At 44.4% G+C, this 22,987-nt stretch overlaps 1 protein-coding gene across 3 annotated transcripts in view; it reads left to right on the forward strand.

Annotated features, from left to right (window-relative positions):
- Positions 1-22,987, forward strand: part of TNFAIP8 (TNF alpha induced protein 8) — a 116,238-nt gene that overhangs the window by 57,397 nt on the left and 35,854 nt on the right. Inside the window, exon 1 of one of the 3 annotated variants that reach the window (XM_037147789.2) lies at positions 20,243-20,643. The exons of the other annotated variants lie outside the window; for them this stretch is intronic. Within the exon in view, the coding sequence (XP_037003684.1) occupies positions 20,613-20,643 (31 nt within the window). The 5' untranslated portion in view covers positions 20,243-20,612. Of the gene's footprint in view, positions 1-20,242; positions 20,644-22,987 lie in introns of those variants that run through there. 3 annotated transcript variants of the gene reach the window in all.

The following is a 22,987-nucleotide window of genomic DNA, read 5'->3' on the forward strand; positions in this document are numbered from 1 at the left end:
TGAAAGCATATCGCATCTGGCTCTGGGTCGGCTTGCTGTTTCATGTGGTTATGGAGTCCGTACTGGTACGGTGGTGAAGGAGAGCCCGTGACCATAGATTTCACAGCCCGCAGACCTCACAGCTAGAAGAAACTGTAAATAGCTGTGCTCACTCTCTCTTCCACCCACCTATGCCTGCATCCATTCACCAACACTCACTGAATTCCTGTCCTCTTCCTGGTACCAGGGAAACACCAGTGAACAAAGCAGATAGAAGTTCCTGCCCTTGGAGAGTCAGCCTTCTAGATAATAAGAAAAACAAATAAGCAAAACATTCAGACATAGAGCAGGGGAAACTAGATGAATGGAAAACAAAGCTAAGTATTTATGGTAGGTATAGCTTTTAAAACATGGTAATAAGCCTTTTCCTATGGCACACTTTTCCAGCTACCTCAGGCCTTTGTCTGGCACCTATATCCTTGATTGTTCTTTTTGATCCATTCTGGATTTAAAAATAAATAAATATGAAAAGCAATATACAGTGGTACTCTGTAGTCGTCGGCTTTAGAACTCGTCAAACTTGGTACTTGTCGCATTTTGATGAGAAAAAATGCATCAGCACTGGGTGTTTGCTTGCCACTCATTGCACTTGCTAGAACTTGTACGAGTCATGACCCCTCTTCACAAGAGGAAATGCTCTCTCAGTCGTCACTCGCTTGCCACTCATCAGAATGAATTAACGATGAATACTGAGGTACCACTGTACATATATACGGATAGAGTTTGTGTAGGCCGGAAGGACCTGCAACTGTGCATCCTCACTGAGAGTGTGATATTAGACTCACATGGAAGATATGAAGAAGCCAGACCTGTGACTACCCTGGGGAAGAGCATTTTGGGCAGAAGGCAAACAGATGCAGAGGCCCTGAGGTGGGAATGGGTGTGGTACCCCAGAAAAGGTCAAGGGACTGATAACAGTTAGGGAGAGGAGCCAGACAGAGGGTGAGGAACCAGAATAGGGAGCACCTTTTGGGCAGTTATAATGAATTGGACTTTTACTGGGTGAGAGATGAGAAGCCATTTGGTCTAGTTTAATCTACCCATTTTATAAATTAAATTTAGGACATAGAAATCAAGTCAGGTGTCCATGGTTATTCAGCATCACAGTGCCAGAGCTGGGATGAGAACCTGCCTCTGACCCAGCATTCTGCCCACCACCCTGAGTGCTTGGGTGGGACGTGTGACCACCTGCAGGCCCAGACTTCCAAGTGCAGTGGTTCTAGAGGAAGCCGAGGGCTGTGGGCTCCCCCAGCAGTGGTTTCAGCCTGGTTCCTTTTGGCTGTTCCTCCAGAGTGTGCTACCCGCCCATAGAAGACCCACAGCAAGCACAGGACAGGATCAGAACTCTTATCTCAGAGGAGTCCTCTGCCAAAAGTTACCTTCCTTAGTTTTGACATGGAGACAAATCATTTTGGTTTTCCAAGAATTATAATCTTATAAACCCTAGAATCTATAATCTCATAAAGCCTCCCTGCATTCATATTTTTTAATACTCTCCTGAGGATATGTTTATTGATTTGAGAGAGAGAGAAACAGAGAAACTTCAATGTGAGAGAGAAATATCTATGGGTTGCCTCCTGTATGTGCCCCAACCAAGGACCAAACCCACAACCTAGGTTTGTGCCTTGACTGGGAATCAAACCTGCAGTCTTTTGGTGTATGGATGACGCTCCAACCAACCGAGCCACCTGGCCAGGGCCCCACATTCATTTTTAAATTACTTGGATGTAGTTAAATTACTTGGATGTAGTGACTGACTGCTATCCAGTGCAGCTTGACCTGGATAATTTTTGCCCAACATTCTTTGTCTTCTTCCTTTACTGTAAAGGAAGGCCTTTTTTCTCTCCTACCACCTCCTTTACATCTTATGACTGTTGTCCTCTGGACACAGGCCAGATCTTTGAATTTCACTCTCTTGTTGAAGGGTGGACTAGTGCTAAGTAGAGAGGAAAATGACCTTGTGCTGTCACCTGTGTCATCTCCTCTTCTTTAATCACCCATGGTCAGTATTCTGTGGACACAAGGTATTTGCGCAAGGTCATCTCATCTTGTGGAGAGAACTAACTTATCTCTGACTCTCTTGCCCCTTCTTTCCCTACCTCCTATTACAGATAGTGTGAGATTTACATTATCATCTTAATTTGCATTTACATTTGTTTGTGTGATACTTTTTCTTGTGTGGTTTTTTTTGACCAACCAAGGTCATTTTTTAGGTTCATTTTTGCACATTGTGTACAAATGAGCTCTGAAGCCCCACTATTTCAAACTGTTGGCGTCATCATTGATCAATAACCTTTGGCATCAGCGCTTTCAGTAGTTAGTTCTTTGTCTACCCCTAGAATACGAGGGCAAAGACCCTCTGCAGTCCTTTGGCTCTTTCGGAGAGTTTTCTGAGCTGGCTTTGGTGAGAACCTGAAAAAAAGCGCTTGCTGGAGGAAATTCCATGATCAAAACTCAGGACAACAAAGCAAATGCAGAAATGCTGTTATTTATGTGGTGGTTGCTGTGAGCAGCAAGTAGGCCTTCAGAAAACTTGCCAAGAAACATTTCTTCATTTCTAGCTTATGAACAAGTATTTGCTGCATGTGGGTGGTGGAGACTGAGAGAGTTCGGTTAAAGGTGCCTGCAAAGACAGCCTAAAAAAAATGCTGACTGATTTTCGCAGCTTCCAAAAGTGATTCTTTTGGAATTCAGTGTTTCGGCAGTAAGACTGTGGAGTGGAAGTGCAGAAATGCAATGAGCTACATGCTGTGTGCCCCGAGTGGACTATGAGCATATCCTAAGGCAAAAAGCTGGCCTGACCCTAATAGACAAGTGCTGTCCACCCCAGCTCCCATCCCCTATCCCCCAAGACAGTGCCCTGTCTCTGCTAGCTACCTAATAAGTTCCCGCTGTTCACCAAATGTGCCCTTCAGTGCTTTACCACATCCTTGGCTCCTGGGACAAAGCCCAGGGCAGGTCTGACCTGGCTCCTGGCCTTTGGCTCCACATTAGGGCCTAGAGTTTTTACACACCTTTTCCTACCTTACAAGGACTTGCCCTTTCTGCCCCCTGTCAGGAATGTGGCCACTCCTTTGTGGCAAGGAGGTCCCCACACAGGGTCCATCGGGAAGCCCCATCAGGGGTGGTGGGGCAGCACCATGCTGGGAGTGGAGGATGAAGGCCAGGAACTGGGGTCCTATCCCTCGGGTTCCTCCCTGTCTGTGCATGGAGCTTTCTCAGCATCCCCGCCTGGGCTGTGCTGCCAGTTACCACTGCCATTGACAGGCAAGACTTGGCCATGTAGGAGAGGGGCTCCCAGACTGGGCTCGGGCCTTTGTTAGTCAGCAAGCTCGAGGAAATGGAAGAGAATGGGCTGCTCACGTGGTAAAGCTGCATTAGAAGTCCTTGTTGGCTGCATAGGATATTGTATCAGTTATGACTCTTATTATGCAAGAAAGAGAAACCCAGTGTAGACTGGCTCATACACAAGAGAATGTTTTATTAGCTTACATAACTAGAATGAGTTTTGATTTAGCAGTTCAGTGATGTAAAAAATGCATTGTCTTTCCAATCTGCCTTCTGTGCTTGAAGTTCATCCTCAGCTAGCTTCTCTCACGGTGGTTCAATGTCTGCAGTAATTCTAACTTCATGTCTCCAACACACTGTCCTGAGTGAGAGCGAGAACTGACTTCTGGTGGCTCTATCACAGGAGTGAGTAACCTCTTCTAGAAGCCCCCAGCAGATTTCTGGTGTCTCACTAACTCAGATAGGGCCATGTGCCCAACCTTAAGCCAGTTTATTGGCTATGGAATGTGCTGTGTTGACTGGCTTGGGCTTGGATTGCCTGAACCAGTCACTACACGGTGAGGGGGATGGGGTTACTATGACTGAGTTAAAGTGGTCAAGGCCAAACTCTGTTGCTTCTCATTTGGTGACTGGCTGTGATACAATACTGTGAATGGAGCCCTGCATATTGGATTACCACTCCCCCCAAACAGTGACATGGATGCTATCGAGGAGGCCAAGGACACGGACCCCAGGAACCACAGCACTGCAGATGAGAAGGGGAAATTCTCAGAGGTCCATCAATTGTCCCCAAGGCACCTCAGACCTGGTCTGGACAGCACTGGACAATGAGAATAAGAACTAGGAAGAATTAATTACAGGCAACCTTCAAGCTATGGTAATTATAAATTCCCACAAAACACTGAAGTCCAATATAATTTTTCTTTTAAAACAGTTTAATAAGACCATATGACCCTGAAAAGGATGCCCTCATCTTTTATAGATGTGAGTTTAATGGCCATATTTGATTAGTTTATTTTTTTAAATTGATATTACCAGGTTCAGGATAACATAAAGACTTTGAAGTTGTACACAAGTAAGCAAAATAGGGGCAGTCATTTGGGGTTTTATTTTGTTTACTCCAGATGGGACTCGTAGGAGAATGTCTAAGGCAGAGGAAGGGATGGGGCACATTCAGAGAGCTCTTGGAGAGTGAGAAACACGGTGATGCAAAGGGAACCACCACTTGGTCATGAATAAGTTGGAACAGAAGAAACAAACTTTATTTTTGTAGGTGAAGTTCATGACTGGGCACAGGATTGCAAAATCCACACCTTGTCTCCAGCCAGTCAATATTCCTTGCCATGTCTCTGAGGATAATATGTGTACATAGGAGCCCTTTATTATTAGTGCGCTTTGACTGAAACCCTAACCATGAATTTGAGTGAGCTAGACTGTCCATGTGCCAGAAATCAAGATCAGGAATGCTGGGCTCAGCTACCAAAGGTTGTGGTGCCTAAACGTATCCTGTGTCTCAGGGCAGCTGGTGGCCGAGAGGATACCTCCACAGTGGAGGTCTCGGACATCTGGGTTCTCATCACTGTTAAGACACTTGTATGACAAAATTTTGAGCACGTTCTATCAACTTGCTGGGCCTCGTTTCTCATTTGTGAACAAGCTGAGGGATGAGGAGATTGGATGAGAGGACCTCTGAAGCTGTCTTTGAGCACTAGCTTTCTGATCGGGTTCTGTGCGGGTGTGATAGGAAGTGTTATGAAGATCTGAGATGGAGTTGAGGTAGGGAATTAAATCCTCTGTGCCAGGGCATAGAGACAGGCGGGTGATGGCACAGTGTTTGTATTGCATGCTGCAGATGTCTTAAATAGCAACCAAGTGGCTGGACTGGCTGAGTGCCGGGTGTGAATTGCTCTGACTGTTGTTATTTGGACACTACGGGTGCTGCAGTATAACCACAGCTTACTGAATAATACAGTTGTTTCCTTTGCCAAGCCCGGCTTGGATTGGATACTGGCTTCCAGGCTTATGTTCTGCGACATCCAGATGTCAGGGATCTTGTGGGATCAGTGTACATGAGGCGAGATTAGGAGGTGACTCTGGTGGATACTTCTGTTAAAAAGCCGTTTCAAAGCCATGGTCACATGGCTTATCCTGAGACTGATGAGCCACACTGGTGCTGTTGGTTTCCTCTTGTTAATAATGATTACCAGTGGTATTGCACACTGTGGTGGTTTATTTTTTTCCAGTGATCCTATTGCTCAATAATCCACTTTATATTCCATTCTGAAACATTTCACACTGGAGCTCTACCTTAGTAGGAGAAAAGTTACTTGTTTGTTTTTAATATCAGTTTATATAAACTGATATTAACTCAAATGTTGTCCCAAACTCAAATGTCTGCAAGAACCAGATGAGAAATAGGAATGTGCAGTGTTTTGTATGATCAATGGGAACTTGAGAGGCCTGTGACCGACTTGCAGAGAACAGGTCCCATCTGAAGGCATTACAGTTAAGATGAAACACCAAACTTGCCTGGCCAAGACAGCTCTGAGAGCTGGATTCAGACCTAAGGTTACCAATTGGTGATTCTTGGGCTGTACAAACTAACTAACTTCTGCTGTCATTGGTATGTTTGTTCAACTTGAGAGATGCCAGATTTTATGGCTGTGAGCCTTTTGTAATTTTGTTTTTATATCAGATTTTAGCTTTTACTTTATGTTACAAGACTGACTGTTGTTGGAATAAGTGCTGCTAAAAACCATACTTTTTACCCACGAATTGGACATACATCAAATGAAATAATGTCCTCATAAAAATCATGTCTTTGATTCGTGGCCATTGGAGGATGAATCGATTTAGAGAAGCAGAGGTGGAAATCTCAATCAAAACAGTTCTGAGTATTTCACATCATTTTAAAAAATGGATCACTGAAGAGAAGAAACTCCAAGCATTCGAAATTTACACTTCTGCCCTGCAAGTTGTCTGCTGAGTATATACACTCCTTCTTGCCTTTTCTTGGTATTAACAGGGGTGAGCTTATTGACCCTGGTGGAACTGGGAGTGGCACGAGCTTTTGTTCCCTGTTTTCCCAGCCTTCCACCCTCCCTACACCTCCACCTGGGATGCACCATGAGTGAACAAAGAAACCAATGAATTCATTTATTCTCAGATGTCAGTCACCCAGGACTTTCCTCCAAGGGACCCTTGTATTTTTAAAAGAACCTGATGGTAGAACAGGAAATAGGGCAAAGTTTAGCCCAAAGTACCACCTGTCTAATGAGAGTATGTCGTGCTGAGAGGATGATTTGAGACTGGGGAGCCTCCCAGGCACCTCACAGATAACACCTCGTGTTGCCCTGCTACAGGTAAGACCTGCTGGACCAGCAGCAGCCACTGAGCGTGGACCGGGGCTTGACTTCATTCTTTTTAATTTAAATTATTCAAACTCATATCAGAGCCCATACAAATTCTTACAAATGTGTTTTGTAGGAGATTGATGGCACCCAGCTTCCCTGTGCTTGGTGTTGGCCAGCGGGGGGATTCTGGGAATTTAAACATTCCTTCAGCAAAATGAGTGGAAGCTGTGCTAAAACTGTGTTCTTTTCGCAGTGCTTTGTCTTCAGAGTGCTCTCATCTTGTTCTTTTCAATGAGACTTCATAAACAAATAGTCCACCAGTCCTTTCTCTCCATCCTGAACACCAGTTTATTCTGCAACCCGTTGCAATTTGGCTTCTATAGCCAGTCAGTCACACTACTAAATTGTCTTTCTCAAAGCTTTCCAGTGGCCGGCTGAGCATCATATTTATTGGCCTTTACTGTAGCCTTTCTTTCTGACCAGTTATTCTTTTACCTGTGGACCATTACACATGCTACCAACTCTACCTAGAACCATTCTTCCTTTTTTCCTCCCTCACCTCCTCTTCCTTGGCTAATTCCTGACCCTCAAGTCTTAGCTTAGACATCGCTTCTTTGAGGAAGCTTTCCTCGATGACTCCCTCCCCCAGGTCTGATTCAGGTACTGTCTTACGAGCCTTCATAGCACTCCATACTTTTCTGCTGTTGCACTTACCATTCATACTATATTTTAATCAGTGCCCTGCCTCCTCCCTCACTGCGCTATAGACTCTGTGAGGACAGGTACCACGGTGGTTTCATCTACACTATGTACCTGTACATAGTGTATGTACCTGTGCCATCAGGGACCTGTGTACCTGATGCCATACCTGTGCATGGAAGATGCTCAATCAATATTTGTAGAATGAAGAACTACATAAATGAAGATGACATCTGAGCAGTCACATCTACAGCTTCCTGTGGAGCAGACAGTGAACCCGTTTTCCTCCATCAGCCTTTGGTTCTTCCTAGGTCCCTTGGACCTCCAATTAGAAGGTGTGGAAGGGTTGTTAGATACTGTCAGTAAGAAATGGCATCTGGCTCTGAGGAAGAAGACAGCTGTCAGGAAATCCCGGCCATTCACATTTAGCCATTTCATGACTAGGGAGTGACTCTTGGCATGGCTCATATTAAACAGTGATGGTATTTGTGATGAAACCAAGAGAGAGGGTGAGTTCTAAGGGTTCTGACTACCAACAGAGTGGCAAACACATTGTTCAGGAGGCCGAGCAAATGGGCGGTGATGATTCTACCACTATTATAGAGGAAGAACTTGGAAATATCTAATTGGCAACTGCAGAGGAACAGAGACTAAGGGAGGAAGGGTAAGTGTTGTGTAGATGTGAACTATACAGGCAGTGCTGGGCTCTCTGGACCGTGTGAGGAGTTTCCAAGGTACTTTAGCTATGTGCAATTTCACTCTAATGGTTTTAGAACTGAATTTCCCTTCTGTCACCTCTGAAAACATGATTCTACTCTATGAAGGGTGTTGCATCTGTTCTGTAGATCTACAGAGTGAGACAGGCTTTCTAGAGCATTTAAGAAAAATGTGACATCTTGATCTCATGCATCTTCTCGCCTCTTGAAATTGGGTAGAAATCGTTAATGGACCATAATGACAATGAAAAAGCATAACATTGTTAGGCAGAGTTTGGTGAGCAAAGAGTAGGTTTATATCTGTATTACAGAATAGTGTGATTAACAACAATAGTTTGTCCAAAAAAAAGTATAGTCCATAGCCTTTGTTTAGTGAAGAGGAGATATTCTACACAGTCTATTTTAGAAGTATTTTCCTGAAAAACTGTGAGTTTTTTTAGAAGCAGCAGCACCTTCTTGAAGAGCTCTGGTTCCGTGGGCGACCGACCAGTCTGATAGAAGAGGCTCAGCATACGCCGCACTGGTTGCTCTGCTCAGACCTCAGACTCACACGTGTGAGGTGGGCCTCCTCGCCTTCCCTCTTGCCACAACCGTTCCTCCTCTGGACCTCCCTTTTTTAAATTAATGTCCAGCTTCCTTTTTTTCCACATAATCCAGGCTCAGAGCCTTTGTACCAGCTGGGCTATCTGATCTCTTTTACTGCTCTCTTTCCCTCTTGGAGCAGATGGCATAGTTGCCTTGAAATATAATTATTTGTGCTCTGCTAAATCAGAGACAACATAGTGTAAATAAAAAAAAAATGGGATGAGGTCAAAGGACCCATTGAATATGAACTAATCTAAGTTCATATTCAGTCTGATCTAAGTGACCTTGGGCCAGTCACTTAACTTCTCTGAGGGTCTGGATCCTCCCCAGAAGCAAATGAAGCCAGTGGTACCCAAAAGTCCTTCCCGATGGGCCTGGTATGAGGATCGCTGGCCACGTGTGTGACAGCACCTCCAGAGGTGGAACGTGCTGCCTCACTGAGATGTAGTAAAAGCAGAGAGGAGGTCTGCAGTGTGCCTTGCATAAAACCTGGTGCATCGTGGGTGCTTGATAAATTACACTTATTCTCACTGGCAGTATAAAGAGAGCTTAATTCAGACGCATAAATTGTTTGGTTCTCACTGGTTACTGGATCAGAGTTTGGGGCTACGTCCCACTGGAGTAATTTTGCCTTCCACCGGTCCAGATAACAGGATTTGGGGGACAACCAAGTGTTGCGTTTTTTACACCCACAGCTTAATTTCATCCATTAAGAAAACATATGACAAAATTAACTATATATTGTACAATGATGGATCCCAAAGTAGCTTTAAAACAGCATATTTTAAACACAGTAGCCTCTGAGGGGAAGCTTGCTCCTAAGAGGCTTGCTTAAAAGAATGTTTATCGCCTGACAGAAGTTCATGCCTGAGTAAAGATGTGTTTGGAATCCCCATCTGGGATTTATTAGTAGGGATGTATACTCATGTGGCCCAGGGCTGGATGCTGGTCCTTAACGTAATGGAAACAAAGCTCCCACTCTGAGGATGGTGAGGTCACTTAAAGTGGGCGGCTGCTGCTGGTACCTTGCTGGCCCTGGAAATTCCAAAAACTAATGCTGTTCACTTTGACTTATTAATGGTGCCTAGGACAACTGTGGTGGGTTTGAGAGGTGGCTGTGATAGAGATAAGTACAGTCCATTAGTTGAAGCCTGGACTCAAGTGGCTCCCATTGGGGTGTTTGCATTTGCTCGGCACTCTGTTGACAAAGATGTTAAAGGAAGTACGTCCATTCTGTGCATGTTGTAAAATGGAAGGGTTGCAGCTGTCAGAACTGTTTTCTTCTTAGCTCTTTTTTCTGAGAGAGTGTTTTGGTAAACCTGGTAGATTTATGGGTTGGTGCGGATTACCAGCGTCAGCTTCCCAGATGCAATGCTGTATTTCTTTTCTTCTTTTCTTTCTTTGAAGATAACAGATATTTATATATGCAGATCCTTGTAGTGTGCTTTTGGGGTCAGGGCAGATTAAGTTTATTCTTATGTTGTCATAATTCAATATTATGAAATAATTTGATGAGTTATTTAGTTATGTGTTGCCTTCAAACTCTCTAGCATGTGTTCTACTCTCTAAAAACATGGGGAAAAGACCCACAAGATATCATCTTGTCTTTCATATAGCTTACAAATCCACCTCAGAAGACAACTAGCATCAAACTGATCAACTCGTAGTAGAGTAGATGTTCACTGTGGAAGTATAAGCTCACTACAGGCCTCCTTAGGGGAGCTGAGACCTGAGAAAGCTTTGGTAGGGACAGAAAGGTAGACCAGCAGCAGCTGCACTCACAGGTTGGCTGCACCAGGGGTTATGATTCATCTTAAGGTTTGTTTCAAGCAATTTCCAGTTAATGAAAACAATTATTAAGATTTCTGAGCATTACTCACTTTTCGAATCATTCACATCCATGTGCGAATGTGCACATCCTTGATTTTTCCACCAGTAGCATCCTTCACACTCCCTTGCATTGCCATTGCTTGCTTTGGGAGAGACAGGCTGGTGCTTCGGCTGGCATCCTGGGTGCCTCACCCACAGCCTGGTTATCTCTTCTGCCTACGTGGGTACAGGGACTAGGATGGCCAGTAGTTGTGGTAGGTATGGATTATTACATTTCTAGCCGTGGTGGGCACTTGAACTTTCAACCCATGTTCTCACTTAAAGGAATGTGTGTAGCTGTCTGTCTGGACCTTCAGGGATAAGGATACTCCTAGACAGGGTGAGCCTAAGGAACCATCCAAGCAGACTGGTACTAAGGCAGCTGGAAATATGCTGACTGGAGCAAAGGTTCCCAAACATTCTTTACTCATGCCTGTTATTTTTTTCAAGTTATTGCAAGGACAAAAGAAATACCCAACAGTTTCATTCATTAAATGGCTAGGTCCAACTTCGTAACTAATTATCTACTAATACCTTTGTGACCATGTGAAAAGATAATACAAATTTAAAGAGAGAAGAAACTGTGTTTTCACTTCGTTCTTCTCCTCAGTTGCTCACTAATGGAATGGGTGCACCCATTGGGTCTTGCATGTGTCAGTCAGGCTCCAGTCAGGGAACAAGCCACATGGTGGTTTGGACAGGGATGTTTAATGTAAAGGAGTACTAACTAGCAAAACAGTGTGGTGGCTCCTCAAACAATTAAAAATGAAATCACTGCATGATATAGCAATTCCACTCCTGGGAATATACCCAAAAAGAATCGAAAGCAAAGACTCGGACACACTTTCGTGCACTGTGTTCATGGCAGCGTGACTCCACAGAGCCAAAAGTGCAAGCAATACAGGTGTCCACCAACGGAGCCGTGGACAAACCAAATGTGGACCACACAGGAGATGGAATATTATTCAGGAACATCAGCCTTAACTATTTAGGAAAAAAATCCTGACACGCGCTACAACATAGATACACCTTGGGGGCATTGTGTTACATGAGGTAAGCCAGTCAATAAAAAGGCTTACTCTGTCATTCCAGTTACATGAGGTATCTACGGCAGTCAAACTCAGAGACAGAAAGTAGATTGGTGGTTGCCAGGGACTTGGGGGAGGGGAGAACAGGGAGTTGGTGTTAAATGGGTCCAGAGTTTCAGTTTTGCAAAATCAAAAGCATTGTGAAAATGGGTAGTGGTGAGAATTGCACAACCATGTAAACACACAGCATACTACTAAACCATAACCTTAAAAATGATTAAGATGGCAAATTTTTGCACTGTGGATTCTACTGCAATTAAAAATTATAATAAAGAAATCAAACTATTTTTTTTAAAAAAGGAGATATTAACTTTGATGAGGACTCACCATTAGAAGTAAAGAGAATTCTAACAAATAGAGGAATAGCAAATGGAAGGAACAGTCACTTTCCCTGGGTTTGAGATAGAGCACTAAGCATGAGCTCCCCTCTCTTCTTCCATCCAGACCTTGCTGGAGTAGGGATGGCTGGCTCCTTGAACGGCAGAGAAGTCGCTGTGGTGGTGTGCTGGTAAATCTTGCTGGAAGTTTACCCTCCAGGATGCTGTGGAAATCTGTCTGTGGGGAGGTTTCTCATTGGAGGCACTCTGCTGAAAAAATGCCTGTGGGGGCATCAGCAGAGCCTGCTGGGGGCTGGGCAGGGCTGACCACCAGGCACAGCAGGAGGCAGTTGCTGAAGAAGGTACCAGGTGCTGGAGGTGGCAGGTGTGCGTGTAGGAGTTTGCAGCAAGACCACTCCAGAACCAGGAAGGAAAAGTTCTTCCAGTGACATTGCCACACTTTATCTCTCTGACAAACCTTAGAGTTGAACCTGCTGGTAAAAAAAATATATATTTTTAAAGTCCCATCTTGATTTTCTCACAGCAGGTAATGAAGGCTGAATTTGGAGGTATGAGGCAGTAAATTGATTACTGATCACCTCACATCTTCTCAAACCTTGAAATTAGGGATTCCACCACCCTAATTTGCTATCCCACATTACTTTTCCCAAAATACTTGCAACCACTGACAACCTAGCTTTGCAAAGAAATGATGTCATCCAAAGAAATGTAGTACTATCTAATATTACACCATGCGTGAGCTTGAATTGGCAGTTCATGCACTGTCCCGAGAGATGCTGAATAATTCTGTTTCCCTCAAAGTTACAATATACTGCAACACCTCCATAAGTTTGCAGGAGTGTCCTGAGGCACCACAGCACACAGTTTAGGAGTCTTATGTCTAAAATCATGCATCTCTTTCAGCATTTCTGACCGTACCATTCTAAGATATGAGAATCTAAGATGCTGATTTGGTTAAGAGTACAGAGCAGTGAGGTGTAAAGTGAAAATTGTGTGGGATCAATATTATTTTTGAAAACCTCTTAGGAATTACCAGACTGGAGAATAACATACCACCTTCCAGGAAATACAAGACCTACTGTATCAATGTTTCTCTTAGCATTAGAACAGGTTGCTGTTCCCTTGGGACAGGATGAAATCGTTGGCTTATCTTGAGAGGCACTGTGATTTGGAAAAAATACACTCTTACCTCAGTGCTTGAGATGCCTGTAATGTGCCAGGTAACACAAGACGCAAGAGTCAGGGAGGGACCGGCAAATCCCCAGCTCCATCTCATGCTTCCTCTGTGGCATAAAACCATTCAGTGGGACCGGTGGCCGATGCACCACCATTTAGATGGTCACTTTTCTCTCTCTTCCTGTTTTGGGCTGATTGGACATAGTTGAATTTGCGAAAGTTAAATGTCATATGATGGGACTATGCTATTGAAATAGATTTTAGATTAAGAAATTGGTTGTTTTTAGCCATCTTCTGTTTCTACCAGGAAATCAGTGGGCTTAATAAGACCTTTTTTTAGGGAAGTGAGCAGGCACACTATTCATATTAGCAATGTCCCAGAAAAATACATTCATTTTGGTGATGTCTACAACTTGTGAACCTTAACTAGTACCGATTTCTATTGCTCTTCTTCAAGGAGAAGCTGGATAACTTAAGTTTTATAACCTGACCCCTAATGGGGAAAAAAAATGCCTTTTTTAATGGCCCATGCCTTTCTGGGCTACCTGCAAAATGGCCCGTCCCCCAGTCCTGTTTGGATAAGTTCTGCTTTGGTTCACAGGTCCACCGCCTGCTGAGTTTGTCTGTTGAGTTTCAGCCTTGGCCGCCTTCCCCGGCAGGGCTGGCCAGCCCTGTCTCCTGGCCTCCCAGTCTTCTCTGCCTCTTAAATAGGGACTAGTTGGCACAAAGGTTAACTTCACAGAGATCCTATCTGAGTCAGAGACTCGGTGTAAAAATCAAATGATGGCAACTTGGAGTGCTTTAGGCTTTCAGACCGATCTCAGACCAGGAATCTATGGTCCCAATTCCACATATGGAACACCACTTTACTTCTTTGAACAGAATTGTAAATTCTGCTCAGAAACCTGAGTAATGCTTTTAACTGCTCAGATGCAGTCAAGGAGGGCCCATTACCCAGTCTGTGCTGGCATCATTTTCTACCCCTTTGAGTTTGCACACAGGACAGAAAAGTGACTGTCACTGCTGCCACCTCCACCAGAACTGTTTGCTTCTGGGTTCTCCACAGTAATCGGTACCAGATGTGTGGCTGGCACTGCAAGGTTGTGTAACTGTCTCACACTGCATTCCACTGCAGTCTGCTGGCCAATACAGGGGGTCTTCACTAGGTCACTGGAAAAGAGAATTTTGTTAAAAATGTATGTTTATTTCGTCCCCGAATTATTTCAGTGCTGTAAGGAGTAAAGGCAATGCTTAGTTAGTTTGACAGTCACTGCCCTTAAACTTGAATTTCAGTTCATTATGAGGAGGAACTTTCTAATGATGAGAAGGGAGATGGGCCCATCTCTTAAAGGAGTGAGTCCTTGTGAATAGAGGTCATCAAGGAGATTTGGATGAGGGCTGACTGCCTGTGATGTGCCTAGGAGATCTCCTCACCAGCCAGCTAAAGGATTAGAATAAATGACCTCTAAGGTTACTTCCAAGCCTGAGTTTCTGCAGCTATGTTTGTTGACCACTTTTTCCTCATGCTGCTTTTCTGAAGGAAAGCCAGGGATTTGTAAGTCTGATGTGACACCATCTGGGCCCCGTCTCCGCCCTGCCTCTCTTCTTGCCTGTGAGTCCCTTCCGCAGCCCCTCTCGTGTTATGCCCATGTTGACCTCATTAACCTGGACACAGTAAAGAAGTTCAGTCCTTTCATTTTTCTTTTCTATCCGTGGACCACGCCATAAAATTGCCGCACCTATCTCAAATAGTCTAAGGCCAGCCCCAAACACATGCTCTACAGCCTAAAGCAATCTGGCCTTATTTATGAAAAGTATTTGGAAAAGTGACAAACGGGACCTTGTAATTTTCAGTTCTTAATCACTTTCTCGACTCATTTCACTATAGTCACTGCCCTGTTAAATAAGTGGCATTACCCCCATTTTATAGGTGTGCAAACAGAGCTCAGAGAGGTTGACGACTTGCTTGCTTTTAGAAGAAAAATGAGAGAAGAACGAAGAGGAAAAACAAAAGGAAACATCCTCATGCAAATGAGGCAGAGCTTAATGGGGCCCACAGAGGCCCAGGTCTCCCTAATTTAAGGGATGTTCTTCTGCAAGCTCCTAACAACTTCACATCAGAAGGGTTAATTAGGGTCCTGACCCAGCTCTTCATTTAAAAAAAAGATTTATAGTTTCCTGTACCTGAATAAATGGAAGCTATTGGATTTATAGCTTATTGAATGCATTGAATATCAGCAATAGAATAATCGTAACCTGCGGCTGTGAGTGGAGCATTTGAACGCAGCGATCTGAGCAGTCTGGGCCGGAAGCATGGCAGCTCCAGCTCTTTGGAGACCGCCCAATATGGCACGCTTTGAGCTATTCTTGTGCAAAATAAAGAACTTGACTTTTACATGCGTCGTTTAATAGAGTGAGAAAGTCTGGATAGAGGAGACAGGAGGCCGAGACTGACTGCATTTACTGTAATCTAAAGAACATTATTACTTAGTTATGTGACCCTGAGCAAATCATAGCCTCCCTTTCTTTAATTACATGTCTGTAAAATGGGTATGGTGACCCAAGGGAGCTAATTGGGAAGTCTGAATGAAGCCTATATGAATGGAAGGCATTATTGTTAAGTATTGTAAAAGAAAGACCACATGTCCCAAATTCTTCAGATAATATTTTTAGACCTGATTATGAGTGTGTGTGTGTGTGTGTGTTTAATCATCTATTAAAAACTTTTTAGCCAAGAAGATTTCTTAGGAGAGAAATAAAAGCAAGCACTGAAAGCCTGGGAAACAACTGGATCCCAGATACATCGTGGTCCCCATGTGCGTGCTCACCTTGACTGTCACTTCATCCCGTCCCTCGGAATTCTGCTCTCACACTCAGAGCATTAGTGAGCATGGAGGGTTTACTGAAGATGTCACTGAGGAGAGGGTTTACCTACAACAAACTTCAAACCACCAGGCAGGGCCCTGGAGGCAGCTTTCTCCCTCTTCCATCTCCACACTCAGGGTTCTTCCATGATTCACAGCAGTTCTGCCCCATGTTCCACCAGCCCCGAACTCCCCAACCTTAACCCAGTACCCAGCAATTCGTAATCATAAGATCTCTTGAGGCACAGGGCATGGCTCCTGAGAAGGTGCTTAAGGGACCTCCACTGTCATTTGTGTGTCCCCTTCTCCAATTTGGGTAAGTAAATCTTAAGGCAAGGAGAGTGAGATCACCTGAGCCAGGCAGGGGCTATGGCCCCTGCCCCCTCCACCTCACCTCTGTTTTGGAAGGTTAAGTGCAACAGGGTGTCTGAGGAGGACGAGAAAGATGCACAGCCTGCCACCCAACCAGGTGAGACCGAGAACACAGATCTTTTCTACAGTGAGGGGAGAGACTGAAAACAAACTTTATATATAGATTATGGAAGTCTTCAAAGCCTTTCAAAGGTATAGATATAAGCTGTCATTATTTACAGATGATGGTACTGTACATTGAGAACCCTAAAAATTCCACCAAGAAACTACTGGAGCTAAGAAATGAATTCAGTAATGTAGCAGTATACAAAATTAATATCCAGAAATCAGTTGCATTTTTCTGCGCCAATTCTCAACTATCAGAAAGGCAAATTAAGAAAATAGTTCCATTTCCAATTGCTTCAAAAAGAATAAAATACCTAGGAATAAATCTAACCAAGGATGTAAAAGAAGACCTGGACTCAGAGGTTATCAAAGTTATAGACAATGCAAGAAAAGTTGAGGACAGCCTCCAAGTCAAATAGAGGAAATCTACCCTTCATACCAAGGATAAACAATGCTAATGTACACATTCAGCCTCTTATCAGCAAGGTAGTAACAAAATGTGGTTGAAATGGCTGTTTGTGTGACCTGGGTTCTTCATGACCTAGAAGCCATAGGTGTGTATTATAACTCACAGAGATGCTCAGTATTTTTCACCACAGGGAGTGTATACCATTCCTGAATGTGAGCAGAGGATGTGATTCCTCCTGAATAGACTGCACGTTCTCTTCCCAGCACTGCTGGTCTTCTCATTTGTGTGAGTCTGGAAACCTGCTGACCTCCCCTGTTCTCAACAGACGTCTGGGCAGCTGTGAGCAAAAGACCCAAAAGCCCAGGTTTTTTTAAACAGATTTTTTGAGGTACACTTTAAGAGGAGGTTTTTCTGCTGCTCTGTGATGAAGTTCAGGTTAAATGTGTTAGCAACACACCTTCCTTAGAATCAAGGTGACAAGGAAGAGGTTGAGTTTTTTTGTCTGTGGTCAAAACTACCAAAATTATGCCAGTAAACTCCACATAAGCCGGCCCTTTTTTCCTGTGACACATGTATCAAGTATTTGATAATGACTGACTGAAAAAAAATTAGCATCTTAGCCAGCATTTTAACTCTCTCATCTTGATGCAGAAGGTGGGAAATTCATTGTTAGACTCTGGTAGGAGTTCAACGTAGTATTTAAAAGAAATATGGTATTATTAAATAAGACATGTTGCTCACCTAGTTGCTATTTTGTATCAGGTTGTCTATAATAGGTTGTCGGTATGACTTCCAAGCATATTCCGAGTCACACTAAGTGATGTTGGAGTGTTTCTTAAACACACAAAAGTGAACAGGCTCTACCTGCAGGAGATAAGTCATTATGATGTACTATAGCATCATTCACTAGGGCTGAAAGGTAACTAATCCCCTTTTGAATAAATGCAGCACAAAATCAAGAGGAAGTGACTGACCTAGTACATATCTGGAAGCCCTAGAGAACCAGCTGCCCTTTGCGGGGTGTGGCATGGGGCAATGTAGTATCCAGGGCAGATGGAGAGCTTTGAGGTTATACAGGTGACTGAGGAGCATCCTTATCCACATATGATTTTTAAAAATAAGCTGAGCACTCCTAGCACTTCAGCTAGATCAGGACATTAAGTTTCTCTACAGCTTTCTGAGGATCATAGTGAATGTTCAAAGATCACCCAAGCTGCTGAAATGACTCTAAATTGAATTTCAAGGCTGACATAGCAGTGTTTGAACTGGTCGCTCAGCAGTTGTTCTCCTTGGCTAACCTGAGCAGGGCTGAAGGCCTTTTTGTGAACCCCGTGGAAAAACAAGTAGGACATTAAGGACATGTATTTTGATACACCTTATGTGGTTTTTACATAATTGACTTGCAGAAGGACATTTAAGAAGTAATTTGTTGGAAGACACTTGCTGAAAGAAGAGGTTGAAAGTGAGTGCTGCCTGTGGCAGATGGGGCCTGGAATTTGGGTTGTCTGATTTGGCATAATCATCACCTAGAAAAGGTGTTGCATCTTTCTCCAGTTACAGATGCATGGGAGCTGTCTTATCCATGCAGCGCGCAGCCCTGGTGAGATCCTGCTCAGCTCGTGGTGGACAGCTGGGCTGCTGTGAGGGACGGGGAGGACAGATGGTGGGGGGGGCTCCCAGAATGTCCTTTCCTTGGACAGTACGGGAAAGGTCACTTCTGACTGCTGAGGGATCCTCCTGTCTCCTCCATACGCCTCAGGTTACCAGGTAGAGGTACTCGTCTTGGCAGGTCCCACCCCCGGAGGTCCCACCCCCGGACGTGCTGTCCAGGGAACAGGCAGTGCACCACCACTTTCAGAAGGGTGCAGCCTGCTACCCTTCTGGTGGTGAGGTCAGTTCCGGGAGGCTCTACAATACTGATATTTTCCAGATGTTTCTCCCCTCCTCTCCTCTCCCACTAGCTATGTCTTCCTCTCATTATCGTTCCCTTTCGGTGACATTGAGATCAAGTTCTGCTTGGGGTCTTAGGCATGTTAGAATCATTCAGCAGTTGGAAGGGATTTAATATCTAGGCCTTATAGTAGTATTTATAATAGCCTTCACTGCTTGTGAATAGCATAAATACCTTTTTTTCTGTTCAAACCCATTATTGAAATAAAACCTGAATATATATTACAAAAATTTACTTTTAATGGTGTGATAGTTTGTAATAATGGGCATTGTACTTTATGGTTTTCAAATCAGCTTTTCTTTATGTTATTTTATTTAATACCAAACATAAATCTGTGAAGTAAACAGTACTATTTTTATCCTCATTTTCCAGATGAGAAAAGGGAGGCTCAAAGAGGTTAAGTAATTTGCTTAAGGTCTTACAAATAATGAATGGCAGAACTAAATTTTAATTCAAACTCTTTAAATCCCTGTCTTCCATCTGCCCTTATTAAGTTTATCATGGTGCCTTTCCACTCATACTCCCTCCCCTGATATAAAAATGGGAAATGAGGACAAAGAAAGCAGCTGGAAAATAAATTTGTTAAAAGAATATAACATTTCTCACAGTTTCCTAATCAGTCTTTTGGGTGCATTATTTGAGGACTTTTCACCTTACATTGGCGATAAAACTAGTGCTCTGCAAAGTCTCTCCCCAGACAGGCATTTCGTGGTAGCTCTTGTCCCCATTTCTCCGAAGTACAAACCAAGGCTTTACAAAGCTAAAATGCCTTCCTCTCAGCCAGTTGTAGGAGGCCGCCGGTGACTAGGGGGCAGAATTGAGATTTGTTCTTAAGGCTCTCCAGCCTCTTTATTCTATCAGCATTTTGCATACCCCACCCTGCCTTTGGCATTTTGAAGGAATTTATCCAGGGTTGCTATCAGTAGCTGGGGAGGGAATGGCGCTCTCCCTCTGAAGATGGCCCTTTGGAGTAACTGCAGGGCAGTTAAGCTCATCCCAGAGAGTGCTCGCCCCAGTTACACAGAATGAGTAAGCCGCCTTGTCTGCCTTCCCCGTGCAAAGGTCTGGGGTGGAGGCTGTCCCCACTTTCTTCACAAGGCCCTCTTCTTGGGCTTGTGAAGCAGGTCCTTCCAGTCACATGGACCAATATCCATGTTCCTTCTTCTTAAAAAAAAAAAAAGTATAAAACCGAGCAGCTATAAATTTGTAATTTTTGCGTATAAAATCCCCAACACAAGGAAAGTTCAATGGGCGTCAAGGATTCAGAAGTATTTCTTTTACAACCAGTGCATTTACTATTTCTGCAGCACATGCTGAAATGAGCCTTTTTCTTCCTTTATTGCACTTGTATTCACTGGCTTTGCATGTCTCAGTTTCGTTTGCCAGAGGCACCCCTCTGCAGTCATCCCTGAAAGCCAGGCTGTGGTCTGGACCTCCTCCCCACCTGTGTGCGCCCCTGGCCCGCCTGCGGCCCCACCGACCCTGCCAGGCTGCATCCGCCCTGGGACGCGCTGCTGCGCTCGCCCCGGGGGCGGACTCCTGCCGCCCAACTGAGACGCGATTCGTCATTCTTGCAGAACTTTCCCCCTTAAAATCCCTGCACAGAACTAGCCCTCCCTCCCGGGGGAGGTTTTGATTTTAGTGGCTTTCCTTCCTTTTATTTTCCATCGTGTTTGGGTTTTGGCTGCGGATCGAACTTGCGGCGGGTCCAAGTGCAGTTTCAGAGGTAATCGCCCCAGAAGGCGGGTGACCCTGACACCATGCACTCCGAAGCAGAAGAATCCAAGGAAGGTATGATTTTGATTTCTCAGGGACTGGCCAAGTTTTGCGGAGGAACGTGGAGAAAGGGCGTAGTAGGGGAGCGGATGAAAGTATTATAGTGAGCGGCGGGTATTTCGTTCGCTTTCCCTGCTCCCTCATGGCCCCATTGGAGCTGCCTCTGCCGAGTCCTGCACGCGGGTGGGAGGAAGAGTCAGACCTAGCTCAGCCAGCCCACTACAGCCTGCTTTTCAGATTTCTCTGGAAACTGAGCGGCCGCAGTAGTGCCCCCGAGAATGCAAAATAAATATGCTCGGAAAAGCACCGCCTGCTTCGGGACAGGCCAGGGCTGCGTCCCCTGGTCGAGTCGACTCTTGAAAAGAGCTTCAGAAGTTGGAAACGCTGTGCGTTTCAGGCCAAAAGGGGAAGCTGAGGGAGGGGGAGAAGTGAAAGCTATTTGGGGAATATTTTTTTTTCCTTGCTGGCTGTTCAGCAGCGAGTTCATTTTGTTGGGGGCTGAAGAGATATGACTGGAGCCTTGTGCAGCTTGAAACTGAGGAGAGTTTGTTTCTAACTTTGTCTGTTTCTAACTTTGCCGAAGCAAAGGGTTTCATTTACTCCTAACAGAGAACGGGTGACAAGGCTGGAAAAGCTCCAACCAAAACACAATTATACGTTGGTGTTAGTACGTGGAGTTTATTTGTGTGTGAGTGTTTGTATGCTTTGTCTCCTGGAGCCTTGTGTACACAAAAGTACTTTTGTGCGTGGGGGTGGCAGTAGGGATAGTTGGGCGAAATCAGAGAGGAAGGGAGGAACATGTTCAAGATGGTGAGATTTCTTTTCAAGTAGCCTCTTGGCCAACTGGTAAATATCAAGTCCATCGCAGCAGCTGGGGAGCCCGAGAGGCAGAAAGGAGCCCCCTGGTTTCTTCTCCCTTTGGCCTCTATCAGCGAGGAAGAGCCCTGGGAAGTGGCCCTCTCCTGTCTTTTACTGATTGGCCTCCCAAAGCAAAGCTCTGTGTTTCCTAATGTCATCTCCATGGGCTGACGTTTACCTTATTATTATGTCGGGTGGGGGAAGCAGTCAAAAAGAGAGGCTTGTTTAATAGAAGTCTGGGGCTGCTGTGGATAAAAATGACAGCCAGGAGCATTGTTTCGGAGCTTGGTGTGGATCTTGGGGGATTAACATTTCCTTGCCTTGGCCTCCATCCTAATGATGGATACTTTTCTATCTTTTTACCAGCAGTGTATAGTAAGTCAAAAGTAGTGGAAGAAGGGCAAAGAGGAAATGGGCTGAGAGAATCCAGTTGTGAAGTTTTTTCATTTATATTTTTTGCTTTATCAAATTTATTGCAATACAGGTTTCAAATGTGCAACTCAAGAACACTGCTGCGCACTGTGTTGTGCGCCCGCCACCCCAGAGTCTCTTTCCATCCCCCCAATGAACTTCATCAATGACAAGTAGCACTTAAATTGATATTGCCTCCCAAGCATGTTTTTTCTTTCTTTTGGGTAAAAAGGGACAGGGGGGAAAGTGGGAAAACAGCATCCAAAAGTATGTTATACATATCTCTAGCAGCATCCACATTCTTTCCTCCTGCCCAGCTCTCTGGTTGGGACCCTGAAAAGGAGTGTCAAGGGGGTTCCTTAATGCCCCCTCCTACTTGTTCCTCATTTTCCCTCCACTTGTCATTTTTGTTCTCACATCAGCAGCGAATTGTCTGGCCTCCATGCTTCTTACAGAAAGCCCAGAATGTTTCTTTTAAAGTAACATGAGGTGCTAGAGTTGTAAATTGATGGCAATTAGGGTAGGATATGAAGTAATTCTTGAAGGAGATCAATCAAATACTTTATTAACAGATGGAATCATGGTAGCTTCTGCCAGGAGATGAAGATGCGCGTCTGTCTGTGTGCACGTGTTCTGTGTGTGTGTGCTTGTGTATGTTCCGGGAAGCTCCTGCAAGGCTGGTTACTGTCTGGGATCTAGAACCACCACCCTGATGTCTATGAAAGGAGTCATGCTGTGTAAATAGCATCTTACTCTGTCCTTTTTACTCCTTTCCCCTCTCCTTAGCTTTTGTTTTCCTACCGTGGACTTACGTATCCCATTCAGTGTGAGATCACCACAAGCTCTTTACAATGTCTACATTGCAAGAAAATTGTCTTCAGATGCTTCATGACTCATTTGCTGTGATGGGAGATATTTTCAAGTCATTATTCTGAACTGCAGTGTGAAACCAGTACACTTTGTTTGGGGTTGAATCTGAAAAAAATATCAAGTCAGATTCAGAGGCCCTTGGAGGCCAACATATTTGTGAATGTAGAAGCAAATGACTGGGGAGATTGTTAAGGCTTTATAGCTTGGAACATACTTGACT

The sequence above is a fragment of the Artibeus jamaicensis genome, unplaced genomic scaffold (genome assembly GCF_021234435.1).
Source record: "Artibeus jamaicensis isolate MK-2021 breed Jamaican fruit bat unplaced genomic scaffold, CSHL_Jam_final contig_402, whole genome shotgun sequence".
NCBI lineage: Eukaryota > Metazoa > Chordata > Mammalia > Chiroptera > Phyllostomidae > Artibeus > Artibeus jamaicensis.